The following is a 25,135-nucleotide window of genomic DNA, read 5'->3' on the forward strand; positions in this document are numbered from 1 at the left end:
CCAGTGGTATCCAGGGATGAAGGGTCCTGAGAACGGAAGTTCTCCTTGGGATGTAAAACCCCGAGCTGGGCACGTGACCGTCAGCAAAGCAGAAGAACAATGATGGTGCGGAGCTTTTCTGTCCCTCGCTGTAAACACACGAGATGCACTGGGTGTCTCATTAGCAAACAATTAGATAATTGGTGTAATCGGGTGCCCTTCCCTTTCTGACAGCCTCCGCTGTGCAGTCCCATTTCAAGCTTGAGTTGCCAGAAATATCGGCTGATAATTGTAATCCTGAAAATGAAAAATCAGATCAGAGTCATCGGAGGCTCCCACTTAATTGATTTAGGGCCGGGAAAATTAATGGGATTCCCTTGCTTCTCCTTCTCTCCCCCGCCCGGTCTCCTCCTCGCTCTGCCCGGAACCGAGCTGCCACATGGAGAGAGGAGAGAGGATGGGTGGCCCCGCCACTGGGCCTGCGACCTGCTCCCACCCTGCAAATGACCAGGAGCCGCCTCCTGTGAAGGCAAGGAAGGGGGGTAAAGCAGCGGTTCTCAACCTGTGGGTCGTGACCCCTTTGGCGGTCAAATGACCCTTTCACAGGGGTCGCCTAAGACCATCCTGCATATCAGATATTTACATGACGATTCATAACAGTAGCAACATTACAGTTATGAAGTAGCAACGGAAACAATTTTATGGTTGGGTCACCACATGAGGAACTGTATTAAAGGGCCAGAAAGTTGAGAACCACTGGGGTAAAGCATCCAGCAGGGCCTCAGACGAAGCGGGGACAGCTCTCCTTTCCCTGGAGAACCGAGCCTCTAGGACGGAAGAGCGCAGCTCTTTCTAAGTTTGATAAGACAAAGAAATGGAGCCAGTGTGGTGTGTGTCAACCAGCTTAAAGGCGGGGAAAAACAAACATTCATTGGCTCGTGAACCTGGGAAGTGCAGAGAGAGAGCTGGCCCAGAGCCTCCAAGAACCCAAATGTGTCACCACACCACCTCTCGTCCCTGCCATGGACTCCTTCTCTGCCACCGCGGCTGCGATTGCTGCATCCTGAGCTGACGTGGGGACAGGGTGGGGAACGCGACCACAGGCAGCTCTCGGGTTTCTATTGTCCCAGTTCAGCAAACCCAGGAGAAACAGAGCTTCTCTCGCCCAGCATCAATACAGAGAGCCCAGGGAAGGGCTCTGATTGGTTCATCATGGGTCACATGATTTCAGAAAGGAAGGGAGAGGGAGAGAAATATCAATGATGAGAGAGAATCATGGATCCACTGCCTCCTGCATGCCCCACACTAGGGATTGAGCCTGCAACCCAGGCAGGTGCCCTGACCAGGAACTGAACCATGACTTTCTGGTTCATAGGTCGATGTTCAACCACTGATTCGCTTTTGCCAGGAGGTGAAATGTTATCCTGACCAGGCCTGGGTCCCACACCTGCTCCTGCGACTGAAGGAACAAGGTATTATTATGATGGGCACCCCCACCGGAAAGCAGGCGAGGGGGCATCCCAGAGGGTGCTTTTACCACTGGAAGAGGAGGAGGCTTGGGGTTATATGTCACAAACCACCCCGAACGAGCATCTTAAAACACACCCTTTGTTACGCTCTCTCATGATTCTGTGGGTTTACCGGGTTCAGTTGGGTGGTTCTTCTGCTGAATGTGACGTCATCTGGATCGGGAGTCCTCTGGCGACTTGACCAGGCAGCAGTGTCCAAGATGATGGGTGCATGTGTGCACACCCAGGGCTGGGACTCTTTCCCAGGTCCTCCCTGTCGCCATGCCTCTGTCTCTACCATCCCTCCATCAGGGTAGCTGGACCTCTCACATGCCAACACAGAGCTCCCACGAGCATGAAAGCGGAAGCTACCAGGCCCAGAACTGGCACAGTGTCCCTTCCAAGATAGCTCATTGTCAAACTCATTCAAGACCAACTCTGATTCAAAAGGATGGGAAAGGACACCACTTCTCAATGGGGGGAGGTGACAGAATCTTCATCCGTGCGGGCTGTGCCACCTGCTGTCCATTCATCTGAGTGAACTCACGAAGTACTCACAGAGCCCTGCTCAGTGCCAGGCATATGCCAGGGGCTGGGGCTGAGGTTCCTTCCCTCAAGGAAGCCACCCCTCCAGCCCTCCCTGGGGTTGGCCTGCCACAGGGCTGTGTACCTGTTGTCATGGAGACCAGGCCATTCTGGAGGCATGGGTGCTGCCAAGGTTCCTTCTTCATGAGGTAGTCCAGCAAAACACAGGGAAAGAAGAGAGGGCTTCTCCGCTCTCTAATCAGGGCAGAAAGGTCCAGAACCAAATTGGCATGTGTTGAGTCCAGGGCCTCTAAAGACCAGTCATGTGGCCTTGGATGGGTCACTTCAGCTCCTGTGCCTCAGTTTTCTCATCTCTAAAATGGAGTTAATAACCCACCTCATAAGACTCTAAGGTGAAATGGACTATTCTATATAATAAAAGCCCAGTGACCATAATGGCAGAACGACCAGAACAACTGCTCGATGCCACTATGAAGTGCACCGACCACCTCTCGGTCCCTTTTCTGGGCCGGCAGGCTCCAATCGCCCGATGGTGAATGGGGACCCAGGGGTGGGTGGCGGGGGATGCAGGCGGCACCAGGCCAAGGTCCCTGACCCACCGATCATCCCACACACAGAGAGCGACCTGAGGCAGGGGTGGCACCGGCGAGCAGGCAGGAACGGCCGACCTCTCGGTCCCTCCCCCCGGCCGTCAGGCTCTGATTGCCCAATGGCAAACTGGGAACCCAGGTGGGTGGTGGCAGGGGGTGGATCTGGCTGCCAGCAGCCAGGGAAGATGGCCCTGATTGCAGGCTAGGCCTAGGGACTGAACCTGTGCATGAATTTTGTGTGCCAGGCCTCTAGTCATGTATAAAGAGCCTAGCTAGAACCATGTACACCACTCCCCCATCTATACCTGTTCCAAAGTCTGTGATGGGACATTGAGGACACCCTGCCCTGTGGTTTCATCTGTACCCAGTTGCCCAATGGTTCTCCTTCCCCCTCAGCCCTGAGCAGCACGGGGAGAGCTGGCCCCGGAGTCCTTCCCTGGTCTAACCATCCAATGGAGACCACCAGCACCTCTGAGCTCCTTCATCCCTGCCTGTGGGGTTCAGGCCAGCAGAGAGGGGGTGAAATCAACACCCTTATTTCATTTTACACAAATTAAATTTGGGCCTCTCAAACCTCACATCCAGCAAGACATGCAAATAGATGCAAATGAGTTTCCTGATTTATGCAAAACAGCATGAAAATGCATGTCCCTGGATTTGCCAAAGGAAAAGGCCTGGTCACCTAGTTCAGCAGAAATAACAGGAGGAAAGATCACGTCTGTCTGTCAGAGTCAGATTCAGGCTGACCAGAACTCAGATCTCTGGCATGGAGCCGGCCTCCCCGGCCACAGCACCCCCGTCCCTGGAACCCAAGCCCTGGGTTTAGAGTCCAGCTTCATGGTGGGTCTCCCTTCCCCCGAGATGGGCCTGGAAAAGGATGGTCCTGAGGCCCCTCCCCCCATGTAGCCCCAGCAGGTCCCACATCTGTGAGACCCCCAAGCCAATGTTCTCATCCCTACATGTTGGGCTTGTGAGGCTTCTGTTTTCAAACCTGTTGCCTATGAGGCTGGGGGCTCTGCTCCATGAATGCAGAGGCAGTGTGTACTCATTGGCTGTCCTGGCTCTACTGCCCTGCCCTAAACTGGCACAGAGCAACCAGCAGTAGACACTGAACAGATGAATGAATGAGTGAATGAATAATGAATGCACGGAAGAATGAGTGTGTGAGTGAATGAATGAATGATGAATGAGTGAGTGAACAATGAATGAATGAATGAAACCTACTCCAGGATATGCTTGCTCAAACCCTGTTTTCTGCACATTTACACCATCTATTTCTGGATCCAACTAACAGCTCGCAATGGGATGCCTATTCGTCACAATGGTGTTTCCTGCACTTTGCCTTTATTTCCCCAAATCCTTGGTGAGCGACACCGGCGTGGTGAGTCCTCAGCCAGCAGAACTGTGAGAGGTTCTGCGCAAACCGCTACGAACGCACGCTGGGGGAGCTCAGCTATCCCTCTCTGAGCAGGTGCCAGGGGCTTCGGGGCACGCCAGGGCATTTAACGCTCTACTGAGATGATAATCAAGTTAATGAGGGCTCCCTATGGGCCAGGAACGGCTCTGACTATTTAACATAAATTAACTCATTTCATCCTCAAAATAGCCCAGGCAGTCGATGCTGTTAATATCCCCAAGTTCCAGAAGAGGAGACCAATGCTCACGGTTTGCAAACATTCTGTGGTTTGTTTGGGCTCCTGTCCTCACACAGGGCCCTTGGGCGGCAGAGTGGAGGGGCCGGGGCGGGGAAATGGGCCAAGGAAGGGGGAGGAGTGTTGAGACCCACAGCCCTGGCGACTTCTGTGCTGTGTGACACTGAGCAAGTGACTTCGCCTCCCTGAGCCCCAATGTCCTCATCTGGGGATGGGTGTGACAGTTCATGGTGGTCGGGGACACAATGCTCTAACCACAGACAGTTCCTGGACCCAGCAAGACTTCAGCACGTTTGGACTAGTGTTGGGCAAGACTGGGGTTCACAGAGGCTTAGGGACCTGTGGGTCACCTTCACGCTGGTGCCAAACCTCGAGCCACGTCTCCTGACTCAGGGCCCAGGCGCCCTCTCCACCACGCAGCCCGGCCCATCTGTCGGGCAGGCCGGCTTCCAGAGCTCACGGGGCACCCGTCGGAATCTGCTCCCTGCAGAGAAGGAGCCAGCTGTCTCATCAGGGACAGAGCCCATAACCACCCGCTTCTCACCAGGAAAGGTTTGTGGCTTCTGTTGACGTGAAGAGATGACAAGAAATAGCTCCGGTAATTATATTAATTTTCCTCAATTTACACATTCTTGCTATTTGCAGGTTCCAGGAAAGTGTAAATGAGGAGTTTGGAGTAGTTCGGCAGCGCTGGAAATAGGTCTGCATCGTTTAAAAGTTTCTGTCGTGTGTCTTATTATGAAGTCTCTTCACGCTGAGGGCCCCATCTCCCCTGTCAGACAGGGAGCGCCCTGAGAGCCAAGGATTTATCCCCCACTTCACTCCGGGGGTCTCCACCGTCAGGCTCGGGTCTCCTCCCCGGCAGAAACTGTATCTTCCCCATCCAACGGGCAGGTGAGCCTGAGCATTAGGCTAGGTCCCCCCCCATCAGGCAGGGGCAGAGCCATGCCTCCCCATCAGACTGGCAGCTTCCCCGTCCAACCAGGTGAGAGGGGCTTGAGTCCTCCATCAGCCTGGGAGCTTCCTGAGAGCAAGGACCTCTCCCATCAGACTGGGAATGTTCCCCGTGGGTGGCTCTGTCTCCCCCATCAGACTGGTTGGGTCAGTGCTGTTCGCATCCCCATGTTCGGTGGCTGAAGCTCACACTCCATCCCCAGGTGACCACGCCCCTCGTGGACACACATGCCCACAAGAAAGCAGGCTTTGGAGGCTCGGTCACGCCCACAGAACAGGCAGTGCCTGGGCTACTCTGTGCGTGTCCTGGGCTTTCACAGGGTCACACAAACCATGCTGGTGGCAGGAGGGCTGGCTCCCCTCTGACAGGGCCGGAGGCCTGTGCCCAGGAGCCTGTCATGGTTCTGGCTACAGAGAGAGCCAGCTGGGGTCTCCTCCTAGACTCAGGTTTAAAAACAGATCAAGACAGCTTGGGCCAGAACACAATCCCAACCCCCACCTCCAGCCAAGTCCCTTCCAGAACCAGACCTCCCCAGAGCTGCAGACCCCCCACCCTGTCCTCGTCGCCCTCCCGGGTTACTGCATCCTCACAGCCTCCACATTCCGGTTAATTTTGAGAATTCACTGAAATGATGCTGATAGGAACAGCAGCAGGATGAGGGGCCGTAGTAGTAATAGTAACAGCAAACTCCTAACACCTCCTGGGTGCTCACGGCCACCCCACAAGGAAGGTGTCATGGACCATTTATTCAGCGGAGGCCATGGCAGCACAGATTATTGCATGGCTCAGGCCACACAGGAAATACGTGATAGAGCCAAGATTCAGACCCAAATCTGCATCACTCCAAAGCCCCCATTTGTGCACCACACCTCACTGCCTCCAGGAAGCCTGCCTTGGTTGCATCTCCCTGGCAGCAGCATCCTGCTTGCTGGACTGTGGGTCTCGCGAGGAGCACAGGGACAACGTTATATCCCCAGTGACTTGAGCCTCATGTCAGGCCAGCAAAGGTGTTCAGTTGTCTAGTGGGATGATTTGCTTTTGGAGGGGGGGTCACCTGGTGGCTAAAAGTCTGGCTGTGGTGGCAGACAGACCTCGGTCTTGGCCCTGACGCTTCCTCAGACATTTACTTACCCTCCCTGAGCCTCAGGTCCCTCGCCTGCAGAATGAGGCAAGAGTGGCCGAGGGGGTGAAATGAGCTGGCAGGCCCAAGTGCCATGGTTATTGTTACTCTGATCAGCATCTAAAGCGAGGGCCCCTCTCCGATGCAAGGCTCATCCGCCGCACGTCTTGAAGTCGTTTCCGACACCCCCCATCCTCCCTTGCTGTTGTCAGAGACTCGGAAATGAGTGTTGCCTGATCTGATCATTTCACTAGAGTAGCAAAGTCCTCATTGTCTCGGTGATGGATGTCACCAGCCCATTAGATCCACAGATCCAGGATCTAACAGACCCACAGAGCTCTCAGACGCCAACTCCTGTGCAAACGGGGGGATGTCTTAGCAAAAGCAGTCTGCCTCCGAGAGTGCGCAGCCAGGCGGCTGTGGTGACGTCAGGAATAATCACAACGCCGCCACCGCTGCCACCACCGGAGGACTGCTCCAGGCCCGTTCCGTGGGCTTGTCACCACTGGTCCACAGCCATCGTGCAAGTGTCGGTCGTGGTCCCCGTTTTAGGGATGAGGAAACCGAGGCTGGGAGCCACATGGCAGGTCTTCAGTGGGGCTGTCCTTGAACGCAGGCCTGCCGGATCCTAGACTTCAGGCTTGCTCACCGTCCCAAGCGGCCTCTACTCACTCGTCACTGTCCTAGGAGAAGTCTTGACCGTCATTTGACAAACGGGATAAAGGCACCCATGGGAGCCCCGCCCTGCAGGGCAGGGCACTTGGTAACTAACCTGAGCACCGTGCACTTGGTCCCACTCGTACTTAGAGAGGACACTCCTCTCCCAGTGGAGGTGGGAAGGACAGTAGTGAGTCTCCCTTCCATACAAGTTGGGAAACTGAGGCCCAGAGATGGGTTCAGCTGCAACAGAATGTCGTTGGTCAGGGCCCACGGCCATGGTTCCTGCATACACAGCTCCCCCAGCCCCTCCTGGCCTTCTGGCAATCGCGCCAACCACGACACGCTACACACCCCGTCTTCCATAGGCCGCCTCCTGCCAGAGGCCCTCCCCCTTTCTCGGCACACCCTCCCTGACCCCAAGCCCATACCCACTGGCACCTATGTCTGCCCTGCCCTCTAACCACGCACTTCCTAGGGGCAGGGATGCCGCTGCCTTGCTCACCTCCACAGCCGCAGCAGCCAACACGGTGCCTGAATCCAGCAGAAGCTCAAGGGGCTTCTGAAAGATGTGGATGTGAGACTGGCTCCTCCAGGGAGTGCAGCCCCACCGGCTGGCGAGGACCCGGTGGAAACATCCTCTCCACGCTGGCTCTTTGCACTGGGTTCCCAGAGCTTCGAGCTTCTTGGAGGGTCCAGGTGAGAGGTGTGCCTCCCATCTAAACTGGGTCCTGCTTTCCTTCTCCCTGGTCCTGGGGCTGCCGCTCTTGGGGAGTGTGGAAGAGAGAACAGACGGGTGGGTGGCTGGACAGACTCTTGGACAGATGACAGATGGCTGGGTGGGAAGGTGGAGGAAACACTTCCCTTTTGGGCGGGGGGTTTGGGTTTTGTTTTTTTTTCTGTGCAGGCAGCTCTAGGAATATAAGGATGGAGATCGAGCCAGGAGGAATCCAGGACCCTGGGCAGCCCCACCTGCCAATTCCCCCATAGCCTGGGCTCTGCTCCCACCACCAGCACTCACTCCATCTTCCCTCAGACTCAGGGACCTCAGCCCCATCCTTGCCTTGCTCTGTTGCCCATAGCAACAACCTAGACCAGCCATGGGCAAACTATGGCTGAATAAAACTAAAAAAAAAAAAAAAGACCGTACCCTTTTGTAATGATGTTTACTTTGAATTTATATTAGTTCACACAAACACTCCATCCATGCTTTTGTTCCGGCCCTCCGGTCCAGTTTAAGAACCCATTGTGGCCCTCGAGTCAAAAAGTTTGCCCACCCCTGACCTAGACCCCACCTTCCATGTGGTGAAGCCCCAGCTTCCTTCCTTCCCAGGTTGGCAGAGCCAAGGTGTCCTGCTTCCATACCCTCCAGAGCTGGGACCCAGCCTTTTTATCAAAACACTAGAGGCCTGATGCACGAAATTTGTGCATGGGTAGGGTCCCTAGGCCTGGCCAGCGATCAGCTCTGATCGGGGCCTTCCAGTTGCCCACTGAGGCCTTCCCTCCTGGCTGCCAGCTGCCAGCCGGGGCCTTCCTTCATTCCACGCCACCCCCTGGTGGTCAGCACATGTCATAGCGAGCAATCGGACTCCAGGTCTCCTGGTCGAACTCCTGAGGGGCACTTTGCATATCAGCTGTGTGTGTGTGTGTGTGTGTGTGTGTGTGTGTGTGTGTGTGTAGATTAGAGGCCCAGTGCACGAAATTCATGCAAGGGCCTTGGCTCCGGCCCCTGCCCACCACCACCACCACAACGGCCAGGGGCCTCTGCTACCTCTGCCTCGGCCCCTGCCTGCTGCGACTTTGTCTGGAAGGAAGGACATCTGGAAGGATGTCTGGTCTAATTAGCATATTACCCTTTTATGATTATAGATATTCAGAAAGGAAGCTCCCAAGAGCCCCTTCTCGAGCAGAAGGGAGCTTTCCAGAATGGTAGAAAAGGATACGAGACACCCAGGCCTGTCCACCTCCTTGTCCGACAGCCGGCACTCACCTGTGGGGCTCTGCAAGCTAATGGGATGAGAAACTGAATTTGTCATTTAAGTTCGTTGTAATTAATTTTAAAAATTAAGTAGCCATCGGTGACCAACGGCGACCACACGGAACGGCACAGTCCTGGGGCTGTTCTCGTGGCAGGTCTTCAGGTGCCGGGCCTGGGCCACTCCTGCCAAGGGCAGGGGCACTCCGGCTCCCGAACACTCCCCACCCAGAGGCAGCTGCTCTGTCTTTCCCCGTGTCCCATCTCAAAAAGAAAAACCCCTCAATCCAAGCACCGATGTTATTCTCGCCTTTTATTCCAGCATCTCCCAGAGCGCCAATATGTACAGACTTTATTTATACACAGATAATATACACCATATATACGTATTTATATATATTCACACACCAGCCCACACGCTCTCATACACGCACACGCTCACGCCCTCCCAGGAGGGGCGCGGGCCGCCTCTGAGCCCCGCTTGGCCCGGACAAGAGGCGCTGGGCTTGTCAGGCAGTTGTGAGGTTTTGTGTTTTGTTTTTTAAAAAAGGCTATTTCCTCAGTGGATTCTTCCCTCTCCACAAACCCAAGCCCCTCCCCCAAACTCTAAATTTTATCATGTTTTCAAAGGAAGAGGTTTTCCTCTGCTCAGCCAGGACAGTTACTAGAGGCCCAGCCCCCCACCCCCCTGGGTGGTTCCTAGAGACCCAGCCTGTCCCCCCCTGGGTGGTTCCTAGAGACCCAGCCTGTCCACATGGGTGGGTGCTAGAGACCCAGCCTGTCCCCCTTGGTGGTTCCTAGAGACCCAGCCTGTCCCCCTGGGTGGTTCCTAGAGACCCAGCCTGTCCACCTGGGTGGTTCCTAGAGACCCAGCCTGTCCACATGGGTGGGTGCTAGAGACCCAGCCTGTCCACCTGGGTGGTCCCTAGAGACCCAGCCTGTCCACCTGGGTGGTTCCTAGAGACCCAGCATGTCCACATGGGTAGTAACTAGAGACCCAGCCTGTCCCCTCGGATAGCAACTAGAGACCCAGGCCTGTCCCCCTGAGTAGTTACTAGAGACCCAGGCCCGTCCCCCAGGTGTAGTAACTAGAGACCTAGACCCCTCCACCTAGGGTAGTTACTAGAGACCCAGGCCCCTCCACCTAGGGTAGTTACTAGAGACCCAGGCCCCTCCACCTAGGGTTGTTACTAGAGACCCAGGCCCCTCCACCTAGGGTAGTTACTAGAGACCCAGGCCCGTCCGCCTGGGGTAGTAATTAGAGACCCAGGCCTGTCCCACTGGGGTAGTAACCAGAGACCCAGGCCCTTCCGTCTGGGTAGTTACTAGAGACCAAGGCCCGTCCACCTGGGGTAGTAACTACAGACCCAGGCCCTTCCACCTGGGTAGTTACTAGAGACCCAGGCCTGTCCCCCTGGTATAGTTACTAGAGACCCAAGCCTGTCCACCTGGGTAGTTATTAGAGACCCAGGCCCGTCCACCTGGCTAATTACTAGAGACCCAGGCCCATCCACCTGGTGTAGTTACTAGAGACCCAGGCCCGTCCACCTGGGATAGTTACTAGAGACCCAGGCCAGTCCACCTGGGTAGTTATTAGAGACCCAGGCTGTCCCCCTGGGGTAGTAACTACAGACCCAGGCCCCTCCACCTGGGTAGTTACTAGAGACTCAGGTCCATCCACCTGGCTAGTTACTAGAGACCCAGGCCCCTCCACCTGGGTAGTTACTAGAGTCTCAGGCCTGTCTACCTGGGGTTGTTACTAGAGACCCAGGCCCCTCCACACAGCCCTGGGCAGATCCCTGGAAGGCAATTCCACCCACATTCCCGGGGGCCCTGGCTGGCTGAAGATCCCACGCAGGCCGAGAGCGGGGCACGGCTGCAGCTGTGCTCCCTGGGTGGGGGCTATAGCGTCAACAACGGCACCTGCCAAATGAGGAGGGTGCTGTCCGTCTCCCCGCAGGAGGCCGGCCTCCCGCCCACACCCGAGGCGCTGCCGAAGTTCCGGTAGCCCTGCCCGCCGGAGATGATGGCCACGGAGCAGATCTCCTTGCGGTGGGCATCGCGGGCGCAGGGCCGACTGCGCACCCAGACGTCAGGGTCGTCGGCCATCTCGTAGATGGAGCCGTCCTCCTCGCTGTGCTCCAGGGCAGAGCCATCGGCGGGCGCGGGTTCCCGCACAGAGAGCAGCGGGCCCGGGAGGTGGGCCGTGGAGCGCAGCCGGTACTGTAGGAGAATGCCCTTCTTGCGGGTCAGCTCCCGGCCCACGTGGCCGGAGGGCGCGGGCGCTGGCTCAGGAGTCTGCCCGTCCGGCTTGTCCTCCTCGGCCCTGGGGCCCTCGGCCTCCTCCTGGTCACTCCGTAGGATGTCCAGGGCCAAGATGCTGGTGGCCACAGCCAGGAAGGTCACAGGCCCGCAGTGACCGTTGAGGGAGACCATGCCTTTCCCTGCAGACGTGGGGCAGAGAGAAGGGGCCAAAGGTCCAGAGCTTTAAGCAAGGCACCCACACATCTCTGGGAGGACTGATTGTGGGGTTGCGGGTGGGGGGGTTCCATGCTCCAGGCTACCTTCTTAGGTGAAGCAGGAGGACAGGAGTGACCTTATAAAGCACCGGGGGACCCTCAGTGTGAAAGCGCCTGCAGCTCCCTGCCTGAGCCACCCGCACGGCTCAGGGCCTTTGCCCCAGCCATTGCCTCCACCTAGAGAGCCTTTCCCACCCACCTGATTCTATAACATCCTTGGAAGCCCAGCTCGAGCTCCTCCACAGCACATCCTTCTGGAAATCACCACGGAGAGCTGATCACTCCTGTCGCTGTACCCAGAGTCCCTGGGCGCCCCACTTAGCACCTGCCACCCTGGACTACAGCCGCCCCACCAGACCATCACTCCTTAAGGCTGTGGTCGGCACACTGCGGCCCCTGGAGTGTGGCTCTTCCACAAAATACCACGTGCGGGCGCGCACGTACAGTGCGATTGAAACTTCATGGCCACACTCAAGGGGCCAAAGAGCCGCATGTGGCTCGCGAGCCGCAGTTTGCCGACCACTGCCTTAGGGGCAGGGTCTCTGCCCGGTACATCCCTGCAACCCCAGGACCCAGCCCAGGATGAACAATATGATCTCTATGATGCAAGCAGGAAATCTCAGAATTTAGGGTGTTTCTTTAGCAGAGAGCTTGAGATCTGGTGGGACTGGCCTCCCTCGGGGCTCCTCCCTCCCACTCACCCCTGCTCCCAGGGAGGAGGCAAAGAGCGGCCCAGAGCTCTGGGTCCTCCCTGACCCACTTGTCCTCCTGGGCCCTGCTGCCTCACATCAGGGCAGGCCTTCCTCTAATCCACGCACACACATTTGTACAGAGCCCTCACCCCAGGGAGCCCGCAGTTATTTCTATCTCTGGAGCCTAGACGTTTTGGAGCTGCTATGGGGAAGGAGCAGAATGGGCCCGGCAGAGCGTCTGCCATCAGTCAGGTGTCTCAGCCAGTCTTCAAACCACCTGGCCAATATGCACGACTGTGCCCATTTGCCGGAATGGGAGACTGAGGCTCAGAAAGAAAGCGGGAGACTATGGGGCTGAGGTGATTTGATTGCATTGTACCACAGTGCAGCCTGCGATGGCAGAGAAAACTGGAGAACAGACACCCCGCAAACATCTGGGCATGAACACCATGCCCCCAGGCCCCTCCACCTGCAGCTGGCCCCTGGGCCCCGACAAGACTTTCCCAGAACCTCACCTGTGATCTTGGGGATGCCTTCCAGCCGAGGCACGGGCAGCAGGACGATGACACCCTGGTCGGTGCCCACCCAGAGCAGACCCTGGCAGATCAGGAGGCTGGTGACACACACATGCTTCTGGCCTGCAGAGAGAGAGGCCAGTGTGAGCAGCACGCTCCCTGGGGGCAGCAGTGGGTTCTGGGAGCCACCTCAAACTGAGGGAAGGGTATCACCCGGGTTCCTCCAGGGAGACAAGCAAGAAGCTGGATGGGGTGTGGGTAAGAGCTGGGGTGTGGGAGGCTGCGTGCTCCCTCCCCCAGGCTGTTTCCTCCCGTGTAACCTGGGGCTGCTGCAAGGACGCAATGAGGGAATGTCACAGAGCAGGGTGCCGGCGTCTGTGAGCTACCGCATACAGGGGCTGGGTGCTCTGGCACACAGGGCAGGCCCCGGGGCCCACACCAGGGTCACCGCCAGCCGCCTGGGAGTGAAGCCAGGGGGTCCTGGAAAGGTGCAGGTTTGAGGTGAAGAGGAGGTTGGTGCAGACGGGATGCATGGGAGGGGCCAGGGTGGATATGAGAAGCAAAGCAAACTGACAACCTGTTGCAGCCCCTAGCTTTCCAGCCCAGGCTTGACACATTGCCCATGTGGGCCCTTCCGCCCTGCAGTCCCTGGGCCCGACAGTGCAAAGGACAGCTCCGCGCCAGGGACGAGCATGTTTCTGATGTCGGCCCAGATTAGCTCTTGTTGGCTATCCCCTGGGTGCTGTCTCTTCCTTTTAGCAAACAGCGATGGCAGGGAGGGTCCCACTGCTCTTCACAGGGAGGAAGACAGTGTGGGCTGCACAGCCAGTGCCGAGAGCAGGGCAGGCAATGACACTTCACAGCCTTGTCCCGAGGATGAAACATGGTCTGTCCGCCATGATAGTAGTTGCTGTTCCTTTGCCAACAGTTGGGTCAGTGAGAATGGGCATGAAGGAGAGGCCCAGAGCAGACGCCTGGCTTCCCCGAGGGCTGGCCCGCTTCTTGCCCAGATCCTCCTGCCCCGCTGAGAGGGGCTGATTCTCCCCTAAAGGAAATTCTAACTCACACCACGCATCTCGGCAATCACAACGCCATGTGATGTGTGAGATGCTGCTGAGAGCGGTGGTCCTCAACCTGGGCCTGCCGTTGGCACCACAGGAGGGCTCACAACCGGGGGCTGACCCCCTCGAGGTGAGGCCCCAAACGGCATTTCTAGCAAGGTCGTTGGTGGCAGGATGCTGCCGGTCCAGGGACCGCACTTTGAGAAAACTGCTTTGGAGCATCGGCAGCGCTCGTGCTTGCTCTCGTCTGACGTAAGCCTTGCAACCACTGAGAGGCCTGCAAGGCGCAGATGCTATGCCCATTTCCCAGAAGGGAATGTCAAGGTCCAGAGTTCTCCCAGCTGGTGAGTGCAGGGTCGGGAGCCGCACTCAAGCCTCTGCCTATTACAGCCCAGCACTCCCAATGCCTCTCTGCTCTTGCACAAATTGCCTCAGGTCCATACGAGGAGGGGTAGGGGCCTCCTCTGCAGAGCAAACCGTCTCGGAGGAGAATGCTGGGGCTCCAGTCACCCCAGAAGAAGGGTTTCCATCTTGGGGCCCGCACAGCCTTGTCTAACCCAGCGTGCCAGACCGTCACTCATCCATTCACTGGAACCCCGGGACATTCCCAGCACCTGTGGAGTGCGGGATTCCGCCCTCGGCGTGGGAGGCACGGCAGGAACCACACACAGCGTTCTGCTCTTGAGGAGCAAACATTCTAGAACTTTCTGGCATGATGCTAATGTTCTCTACCAGAATGCCCAATTATATAGCCACTAACCACGTGACTACTGAGCCCTTAAAATGTGGCTAGTGGGGCTGAAGGTTGAATTTTTCATTCCATTTAATTTTAAATGTGGCCACTATATCAGTGCAGCGCTGGAAAGGGAACATGGGAAGTGAAAACATAAACAAGGAACACAAACACTAGCAGAGGATTCCACTGGGGTGATGGAGCAGGGGAGGGGGTCCTGGGATTTCATACCTCCATCTGCTTCCAGGAAGGATGGGGAGGCAGGTGTGAGGAGGCAAGATCAGGATGACAAGGAGAAGGCAGCCACGTCAAGACCTGAGCCAAAGCACGTGCAAAGGCCCTGTGACAAGAATGAGCTTCGCAGGTCGGTGGAACAGACTGAAGCCAGTGCAGCTCGGAGACCAGGGCAAACTCGAGATGAGCAGGAGGTCAGGAGAGTGGACGAGTCGGGGTAAGGACTGTGACTGCTCATTCTGAGCGCGATGAGACGCTACCAGAAGGTCTAACAGGTGAGGGACAGACCTGATTTTAGAGGAGCGTTCAGCAGTGAGGGAAGAAGGGGGCGTAAGATGGGGACAGAGACGCAATGGTGGCAGGAAGAAAATGAGAAGCCAACAGGTCCGAGATCTGTTTTGAAGCAGAACAACAGACCCGTTGACTGACCAGAGTGGGAGGAGAGAAAGGGGAGGGATCAAGGGCAACTCAGAGGGTTTTGTCTCGTGCAGATGGGTACACGGCAGTGACACCGACTGAGCTGGGGGAGGAGCGGGCTTGGGGTGGAAGTCCAAGTTCTCCCCCGGATGTGTCGCTTGAGATGCACGTTAGACAGCCAAATGGAGCTGTCAGCAGGCAGGGAGATATATGAGTCTGGCGATGTGATGCAAACTCAAAAAGTCATATTCATAGTATTGATTCAACATGGAAATGCAAACCACACCGAAGAAAAGCCAGTTCATCACTTGACGGCAGGCACTATTTATTTCACACACAGCATCTGCGAGCCCGTGGGGCCGGGACTCTGCCTCCTCCTGCGTCAACTACTAGGACACCTGCGGCCCCACTGGGTGCTCCTGGCCCCGGGAAGTCAGAGCAACAGGCTCAGGCTACGAGCTCCCTCTCGTCACCAGCCCTCTTCCCTCCTGGCCCTGGCCAAGGTCTATAACCACCCTCTTCTTCCCCTTCCTTATTTGCTGGTCGCTGTCCCAACTGTAAGCTTCATGAGGGCAGAGGCTTATCTGTGCTCAAGGTCCATTCCCAGTACCATGGCCCATGGCAGACACTCAACAAGTATCCGTGAGTAAATGGGTGAATGAATGAATGAATGAATGAATGAAAAATATAGGAAAGTGGAAAAGGACATGGGTGCTGATGTCAATGACTAACTGTGTGAATTAACAAGTCACTTTCATTGATCAATGAATATTACAAACCTACCTAGCTCAATTTTATGGTTATTAGAAATATGCATATACATATACAGCACATATAAAGATAATATATATACAAGGTTGAGCACAGCTCTTAGCCCTAGTACACAATCAATAAAGGCGGGCTATTAGGAAAACAGCTATAATTATTAAAAGGACCTAGACTCTTCCGACCAGCTCCACCAGAGCCATAAACCCACAAAAACAATAAAGCCAAGCGCGGAAACAGTAGCAAATTTTTTCTAGCACCTCACCTCCTGTTCCGGGGCCCCGGGAGCCTGAAGACCAGAAGGAGACCATTTCCTGATGCCCCTGCATCCTCCCGCCCACCCCCACCCCAGCCCCACCCCCATATCCGAAACCCAAAGGAAGGCAGCGAGAAACCCAAAGAGATGCCGGAATTGAGAAATGACTTCATCATCAGACCTCATTCCTCGGCCCTTCCTCCTCCCCCTCCGCCTCGAGGGAAAGAGCAAGGCACCTCACAAACAGTCCGAGAGAAAAAAATCCTAATGGTGGATAAATATTTTATCACAGAGACTTAATGCAGCAGCGCGCAGCTCGCCCGAGCCATCTATCTGGAGATATGCAACTTTAAAAAGCTCGGGCTCTCGGAGAACGTTTTATTAATGACCTGTCTAGTTAAGAGGAGGAGGGAGTTTAGGCTCAAAAATGCATTAATACCAGTCGGGTGCCGAGTGGAAGGCAGGGGTCGGGGGAAGGAAGCGTGATAAATATTTTACGTCCCCTTAAAGAAATCCACGCTTAAAGGAGGAACAAATTTATTACTAATTATGCAATTATTTCATTTGCTGGTGTGGGCAAAGAAAAAATACTTTCTAAATATTTCTAATAAAGAACGTAAGCGTCCCGCTCTGTTGTTCTTTAGCCGAGGCACAAGGTGGGAGGATTTGAAGCTGCCCTCTGCCCCATGCTAGCTCCAGCCCAGCATCCCTCGGGTGTGGGGGCCTTCGGGTGTGGGGGCCCTCGGTGTGGTGTAGGAACGGTCAAGCCGGAGGGAGAAGGCCCAGGACAGTCACCTCCGGGAAGCCCTGTACCCAGGAACCTCAGCCTCCAATCCGGGTGTGCCCAGGGCCCAGGCCCAAAGGGGTCCGGCAAGCGTAGGGGTGGCTCTGTCTGCTCTGATGTAGCTGATGAGGAGGGAAGGGCATGGACGCGGCGGGTGGGGGTGAGCAAGGAGCCCCGTGGGAGACGCATGGCCCACAGTAGCCGGTGTGACCAGGGATGGGGATGGCCGAGAAGGCATGATGGAGCCGACCATCGGGGACTGAGACTTACTCAAGCCAGAGGCTGCACCACGCCTCCCTGAGAGGCAGGGCCCAAGGAGGAGAGAGGTTCCCCACCCACTCCCAGTCACCGGGCTGCAAAGTGGCAGAGCCAGGATCCAGCAGGGCCTGCCCGACTCTAGGTTCTGAGCTGTCCTACACGGCATGGTCAAGCTCTGACTCAAATCTCGGCCCCTCACCGTACAGATGGGGAAACGAGGCCTAGCAAGGGGGACTGCGCCGTAAGGCTGTGAGGGGGCTGCGATTCGCGCCCTGGCTCCGGCCTCATCAGCAGCGGGACCTCGGGCCAGTCGATTAACCTCCTGGGCCTCGGTTTACCTGGCTCTGAAATAATCATCCCGATGACGAACGCTCTCCCTTCTCTAAGGGGTAAGTGCAGAGAACCAGCCAGCCAGGGGGCGTGGGCCTGTGTTTTGAACGTCCACAGTGAGTCAGCTGCGCCGCGGGGAGCTGGAGTTTTTCCACCTGCAGCCGATCTGCCCACAAATCCACCTCTGGGCCCCGGTAACCGTGACGCTTCCTCTCGCTCTCCCCACTCCCACAGATGAGCTTGACAAGATCGGAAAGGCCCAGAGATTGTGCGACTTTCCCCTTATCCCACTAACTTGAAATAATTTAGCTATCAGCGTGAATGGGGAAATATTTTGTGATACAGAGACACATCTATCATAGCTAAATGGATTTACTGTGTAGAATGGCTAAATCCTATGAAATACAAAAAAAAATAAAGCTGCAAAAGAGAAAGACCCATAACACGGGCCCCGCAGGCTCCTCCCACACCCCAGGGAACACGTTAGGGGGCATTTCTCCTCCTGGTGTACCCACCACACCCCAGACCTGGGCATGGTGCCTTCCCGCACTGATGGCATTTACCAGGAGCCCGGAGCCACCTCCAGTCCCATAGAGGGACCAGAGGTTCCGGGAAGCAAAGAGACCTGCCCAAGACCCAAAGGTGATCGAGACAGGACTCTGGGCCCCTCTATAGTCATCCCTTCCCCCCTTACACACAGTGGGACTCTGAAGTGAGTCTGACCTCTTGCGACCCCAGTCCTGCCCCTGGCGGGCGGCATGAGCACAGACCGGCCTCCTGACCTGCTGAGCAAACCTCAGTTTCTGCATCTGTACAGCGGGGACAACCCCCACCTCGCGGGGTTAAGATGAAGTGAGACCCTGTGGGTCAAGCGCCTGGGACCTCGCCCACGGTAGGGCTCATGGCGGGGTGGTAGTTAATTACATTCTATCACTGTTTGTTGTTGATCTTGTTGTTGGTATAAGATCCCCTGTGGCCACAAGTCAGGGACAATCTCAAGGAGCTGGGAGGAAGCAGGGGCCAGGGTGATTTCCAGACGCGCCACGTGGGGTCAGGAACCAGGCCTCTGGGGTGAGACAGCTCCCACGGCCCCTAAAGTGCTGGCCAGCGTGCCCGCCCTTGGCCCAGCCTCACGGGAGGTCAGTCTCCCGGCTCAGCTACTTTTAGTGACGCCGTGGCCCATCTGCCCTCAGCCTGCCATGCCTGCTCTGCCCCTGGCCCCAGGGCCCTGCAGCTCCCCAGCTGCTAAGACCAGCCCAGCCTGCAGTGGTTGGGTCAGTCGGCCTGTCTGGTGGAAGCGGGGCCAAGCAGGGAGGCAAGGCGGGCTGTGCAGCTGGCTCTGTGGTCTGCTCTAAGGCCAGCTGTGGGCAGGAATGGGCCCTGAGCAGGTGGCCGCCCTGCTCTCCCAGCACAGCCTGCGGGGGTCTGGGCGGCAGCGTGGGCAGCAGATGGTAAGGGAGATGACTAGAGCCAATTCCGCCAAAGCCTCAGACAGATACGGGGCAGGGGTTAGGTGCGCTCCAGCCTTAATCCTCTCCATCACGTCTCACCAACAGCTCTGCAGGAGGAGGCACAGGCCCCGGGGATGCTGTCCACCCCCGCTCCCAGCCTGGCCAGGGAACTAAAAGGGACAGCTGCCTTTCTTAGAAAAACCTCTAAGAAAAGAGCCCCTTGCTCGGCCCTCGCTTTTCCCCTGCAGCTCATCCTGAAGGTGATTCGAGGCAGAATTGGTTTCCTGTCAACCTGAGGAGTGGCAGGTGTAGACAGGCCTGGTTGCCACCCAGAGTGGCTTTTTAGCAGCTGCCTGGCATTTCAAGGCCGACCTAAGGCTCCCACAAGGTTAATGAGATGGGCTGGCGGGATGCACCTCAGCCGGCCCGCCACTGTCAGCGCCCTCCCTCCACAGGCCCGGGACGAGGCCCCCGCAGCCTCACCTGGCAGGAGGAAGGTGGTCCTGGTGGCGATGTTGATCTCTTGCAGATGCTCCAGCGTCTCTGTATGGAAGAGGCGGATGGAGGAGCCGGAGGAGAAGGCCATCCAGACGCCGCTGCCCGCCTTCACCATGTGCGTCACGCTCACGGCCTCATCCTGGTGCGCCTCGAAGCTTTGCTGCGGACAGAGTGGTGGTGTTGGTGCTGGGCCAGCCAAACACCTGGGGGCCAAGCTGCTCCGGCCTCTGCCTGAACGAGCTGAGGCCGGAAGGAAACCCCAGGAGCCCAGCAGTGGCGCCTTGGTAATTGTTTAACAGGCAGAGGTACCCTGGTGTGTCGTGTCTGCCAATTCCCCTGGTGTAAATACTTCCAACAGGGCCAATCTCAAGCTACCCACACGACATCTCTGAACAAGGAGCAGGGAGAAAGTCACACACACCAGGCTCTTAGGAGCTGACAGGCTCTAGCACACCACCGTGACAGGAGAGAAAGAACTAAAGTCAATGGAAGGAAGCAGCCGCTTACATATTGTCTAAAGTTACAAAGGCAACCAACACAACTCCTGGGAAGAGAGGTGGGTGCTGTGAGCCAAATCCCCACCTTTTACAGTGGGAGGCAACACAGAACATCCAAAGTCGGTAAGTCAGGAACCAGCAGGGCAGACAAGTCACAGTCACACAGGTGAATTGAAAACAAATAGGTGACAAGCATTTTCTCCCAGGAAGGGGTCTGGGGATGAGCCATTCTATGCTATTTGATTTTTTTAATAGGTGTATGTATAATTTTGGTCTTTTAAAGAAAACCTCTTTTTTAAAGAGAGAAGACAGTCAGAGTTCCATCCACCCCAGGACAAAGTTCTTTAACTCGGCACTCCGCCCACCTCTGCCTCAGCTCTGCCGACAGGCTCCCTCCACTCCAGGCCGACCCGAGCCTGGGCCGGAAGGACACTCAGAAGGAGCCACACGGCCATGCCTCCGCCCTCATGGTGACCTATGTGCTGTGCGCATCACCCAGCGCCCTCCTTTCAGCACCTGAAGACTCCCTTCGGGGTGATGCCCCTCTTCCATGAGGCACCCCCGACCGCCCTTGCACCAGACCACCTTCTGCACGGGGTTCTCCACTCTCCAGCCCCGTGACACCTACGCCACCCTGTGTCTGCTCAGCGCCTCCCACCCCGGACTATGATCTCCAAGGGCAGACACTGAGCCTCAGGCCCATCAGTGCCCCCTGCTCGGCACAGGGGCCAGCACACAGTAGTAACATTTGGTCACAGAGTGAACGGACAGACCCTTGAGCTTCATCTACAACATCCAGACATTGCTCCAATGCAGACAACTGCAGCACAGCAGACTGGAAACAGCCTAAGTGCCCAGCCATTGGGGACAGTCAGGTAACTCCGGTGCATCCATTCGGTGGACTGTTCCACAACCACTCAAAATTGTTTACACAGGCTGTGTAAAGAACATAGGAAAATGTGAATGGTAGAGCAGCAAGTGCAAAAAAAAGGGGGGGGGGGAGGAAGACGTGCAGGCGAGGAGAAACCTGAACGCCCCATGGGCAGGGCCTCGTGAGTTTCCTCCTTCCCTTTCCTCTGTAAAGAGCATAGAAACCCGAAACTGCAGGAAGATGTTGGACAGAACATGGATTTGCTACCAGACCTGCTATTAGAGCTCATTTCCTCAGTAACTGCACAGGCCTGGGCCTCAGTTCCCCATCTGTAGGTGGAAGTTGTCATGAGGTTACAGGGACCTGGGTGAGGGGGAGTTCGGTGCAGGCCCAGTTCCTAATATGGTCTCATTCATTCAACAGATGTTTTTGAGCTCCTACTATGTGCTCGGCATGGGTCTAGGTGCTGGGAAGGTAATGATGAATGAGATCACCCAGGGGCTCTCACGGAGTGTGTGTTCCCAGTGCAGAGACCAGTGAAACAAATAAACAGATAAAGATGACTCCAAATAATTAAAACCGCTGCACAGGGAAAAATGTTGGGAGCCATTAAGGTTGGGTGGCCAGAGGAGGTCTCTCTAGGAGGCATTTAATCAGAGACATTAAAATCGTGAAGGAATCAGCCCTGGGATAATGGGGTGAGGGTGGGGAGAGCATTCCAAGCAGAGGGAACAGGAGGTGCAAAGGCCCTGGGGCAGGAATGAACTTGCCATGTTTGAGAAACAGAAAGGTGGTCAGTGTGGGGAGCACAGTGCTAAGACAGAGGTGGGAGAGGTGGGCAGGGCCACCTTAAAATCCAGTGAAGAGTTTGATTGGAAGTGCTGGAGGGAGCTGAGCTGGTAAGTGACATGATCGGGTTTACCTTGGAAAGGGGCTCAGCTCATCAGCTGTGTGTGGCAGGAGCCTGGAATTCCAGGCCTCGTGCGAACTTGGTGAATAGGAGGCGGCAGTAACACGACTTGGCTTGTTTTGCTGCAGAGTCACTCTGGCCAGAGCCTCAACCCAACTCCACACTGTCTCAAATCACCAAGAGGTTTCCCATGGAGACAAAGAAGCCGGTGGGGGTTAGGGGATCCTCCAAGGCAATCAACTCGAAGCTCATTCCTGATCTCATTCCTGATCCAAATGCAGGACCCAGAAGGGCAAGACTTTGAGATGGCCAACAAAATTGCTTTTTCTAAGCCAGCCCCTGATGGCTGAGCTCTGCGTCCCAGCTGGGGGAAATGGGGTGCTCTCAGGAGTCAGGGTTCTGAGGCTCACCCCTTACTGGGGGACCCTGAGAGCAGCAGCGATAGCTCCCTCCCAGACAGGAAGTTCACCAAGGGCAGGGGCGCATCTCCATCAAAGTGGGGGCTCCCCGGGAGCGAGGAGAGGACAGGGAGCTATTTCCTCCCTCAGACCGGCAGCTCAGACTAGGGGCTCCCGGGGGGTGGGGGTTCTCTGTCCCTCTTTCCTCAGCACCCCACCCCAGTGAAGGCCCAAGTGCGGGAGACTCAGCCAGGGAGCCTCTGGAATTCGGGGAGGCTGAACCCCTCACAGCCTCCACCAAGCCAAGTCCAGACCATGCAATGCCGGGCGGGGGGGGGGGGGGGGGGGCGGGGGGTGAATTTCCATTTCTCTGTCCTTTCACCCCAAGCCTGCTGCCCATCATCCTGGCAACCCTAGCTTCCAGTTCTCTTTTGTTTTCCTCTTTTTTTTAACCTTTTTATTGAATCTAGTGGGGTGACATTGGTTCATAAAATCACACGGGTTTCGGGTGTACAATTCTATAAAACATCATCTGTGCACTGCACTGTGTTCACCACCCCAAGCCAAGCCTCCTCCCATCACCACTTAGCCCTTTACCCGCTTCTACCTCCTCCCACCCCTCCCTCTGGCCATCACCACACTGTTGTCTGGGTGTGAGGTTTGGGGCTGTTTTGTGTTGCTTAATCCCTTCCCCTTTTCCGCCCGCCTGCACAGCTCTCTCTTCTTGAGAGGCACATCCTTCCGGGAAACCCTGGTGGAGGGGGTGTTATCCTCCAGAAGAGCCTGCACCGGAGACAACTTTCCTGAAAGCCCACACGCAGGCCGAGCGCCTGCTCAGACAGGGCCCTCCCCGGGGCCTTGCTGGGAGAGACCCGGCGAGGATCTCACCGATGAGACCCTGAGGCCCAACCTGACTTCCCAGGCCGCCCTCGGTGAGGAGGTGGACGGGCGGATGGGGAGCAGGTGCTCCGTCCAGGCTTTTCCAAAGGCAGCTCGCACACACTGGTGCACAAAAACGCACGTACCATCAGGAAGGCGGGTGCGTGCTCACACGTGTGCAGCGAGGCTCCTGCCCGGCTCCTGCAGAAAAGGGAGCGTTCCCTGCCTCCGAGAAAGCCAGCCCGCGCTGAAACCGAGAGGCCTGGGACCACAGAAAGCTGCCCCCGAATCTGCAGCCAGCCGGCCCTGCTGCTGTCAGAACCGAATTAAAAGAGAAGTCAGTGGTGAAATCCAGGCTCATTTCTCCAGAGGCCTCACAAGTCTGTCTCCAGGCCCAACGGGCTTTGCACGAGGCCTGCGCAACCCGCCAACCCAGTGGTAAGGTGGGTGGGGGCAGGGCAAAGGTACATTGAACCACAGCACAGCAGCCCCAGCCCCTCACTCCTCCGCTCTCTCTGGCTCCCCAGGACCCCTCCCTAAGCCAGGGCACGCAGGGCAGGAGCAGGAGCACGCCGGCATCATGTGCCCGAGGAGGGCTGAGGAAGAGGAGGGCAGCATCCCGTGGGTGTAGGCGGCAGTGAGGGCCGGGCCTCACTGCCCACTGGGCTCGGGCTGACAGGCCACGCAGCTGGGGAGCTCACTTGCCCAGAAAGGAGCTCAGAAATTGCAGGGGAGGCTGTCACCTCAACAAGGGCAGGGGCGCATCTCCATCAAAGTGGGGGCCTCTCCTTTCCTCCCCCCCCCCCAGGGCCAGAAGATACACTGCCCACCTGGCCCCCCAACTCAGGTCTTGGCTTCCCACTTCTCACCTCTGGATGCCTCCCCTAATCCCTAGAGGTATTGGGGGCCCAGGAGTGGGGGCTTTAAAATGACCCTAGGAATTGGTAGCGGTAGCGGCAGTGGTAATTAAAGGGGAGGGTGTTGCTGAGGAACAGTATATCCACAAATTCTCCAAGGATCACCTGCAGGGGACCTTACATTACAAAGGGAATCTGGTACCTTTATGATGGGGAGACCCGGCGAACCCACCTGGGCCCAGCGATCAAGAAGGGGGCCAGCCTGTATGTCCCGCCTCCTTGGGTGATGTGACAGGAAGTCACATCTGGCCAAGCATCTGGCCACGCAAATCTCGTCACGAGGAAACAACTGGGCAATTCCAGATGATGGGACTTTTTAGAAGACACTGGCTTGGACGTCTCAAAAAAGTCCATATCATGGATACACACACACACACATACACACATGCACACGCGAGCGCTCAAAGGGATTATTCCTGATCAAAGGGAGACTAAAGAGACATGACAACCAAAGGCAACATGCAGCCCTTGCTGGACCCTGGGTGGGGCTGGGGAGGAGCTACAGAGGACACTCTGGTGAAAATGTGCATGTGGACAATACGTTGATGTCAAATTTCTGGGTACGTTAAATGCTACTGAAGTCACCTAGGAGAGCCATGCTGAAGTATTTGCACGTGGAAGGTGATAATGACTACAACTGACTTTTAAATGGTTTACCCCAAAAGGGGGGGCTTTATATGCATAATTTAGGGGGGTTAGGAATTATGAAAAAATGTTAGCTGGCTTACTCGGTGAAGCATACATGCATGCTCATTGTACTATTCTTTCAACTTTCCGGTAGTTTTAACTTTTTTAAATAAAAAGTTGAGTTGGGAGAGACAGTTATTTAAAAAAATTAAAAGCTGGCCTCCGGAGGGGAGGCCTGGGCCTGCCACTGGCTCCCAGCTCGTCCCTGGCCCAGGAGCTGGGTCTCCTCTCTTTGTCCATGGTGCTGGGAGGCTCCGGGGACAGGGCTGCACACTGGGTGCTCCCTGCACGCTGGCTGCAGTCAGGAGCTGGTGGGGGCGCTGGGAAGAAACCAGGTGTCCTGCACCCGCTCACGGCGCCCTGTCCCCTTCGCCCTGTCCCTGCAGCCTCATGGCAGCCCCCCACAGGACTGCACAGAGGGCTTCGGTGAGTGACACGGCCCCAAATAGTGCTGACACAGCCCAACCTCCAGCCGTGCAAT

At 56.4% G+C, this 25,135-nt stretch overlaps 1 protein-coding gene across 1 annotated transcript in view; it reads right to left on the reverse strand.

The window, feature by feature from the left end:
- Window positions 1-9,317: 9,317 nt before the first annotated feature.
- ARHGEF10L (Rho guanine nucleotide exchange factor 10 like) overlaps window positions 9,318-25,135 on the reverse strand; it is a gene marked incomplete at its 5' end in the record, with an annotated part of 100,665 nt that continues 84,847 nt past the window's right edge. Inside the window, 3 exons of the mRNA XM_081086117.1 lie at window positions 9,318-11,426; window positions 12,709-12,831; window positions 19,481-19,655. Of these exons, the coding sequence (XP_080942243.1) occupies window positions 10,885-11,426; window positions 12,709-12,831; window positions 19,481-19,655 (840 nt within the window). The 3' untranslated portion in view covers window positions 9,318-10,884. The remainder of the gene's footprint in view (window positions 11,427-12,708; window positions 12,832-19,480; window positions 19,656-25,135) is intronic.

Source organism: Myotis nattereri (assembly GCF_964212035.1).
Source record: "Myotis nattereri genome assembly, chromosome: 3".
In the NCBI taxonomy this organism is placed as follows: domain Eukaryota; kingdom Metazoa; phylum Chordata; class Mammalia; order Chiroptera; family Vespertilionidae; genus Myotis; species Myotis nattereri.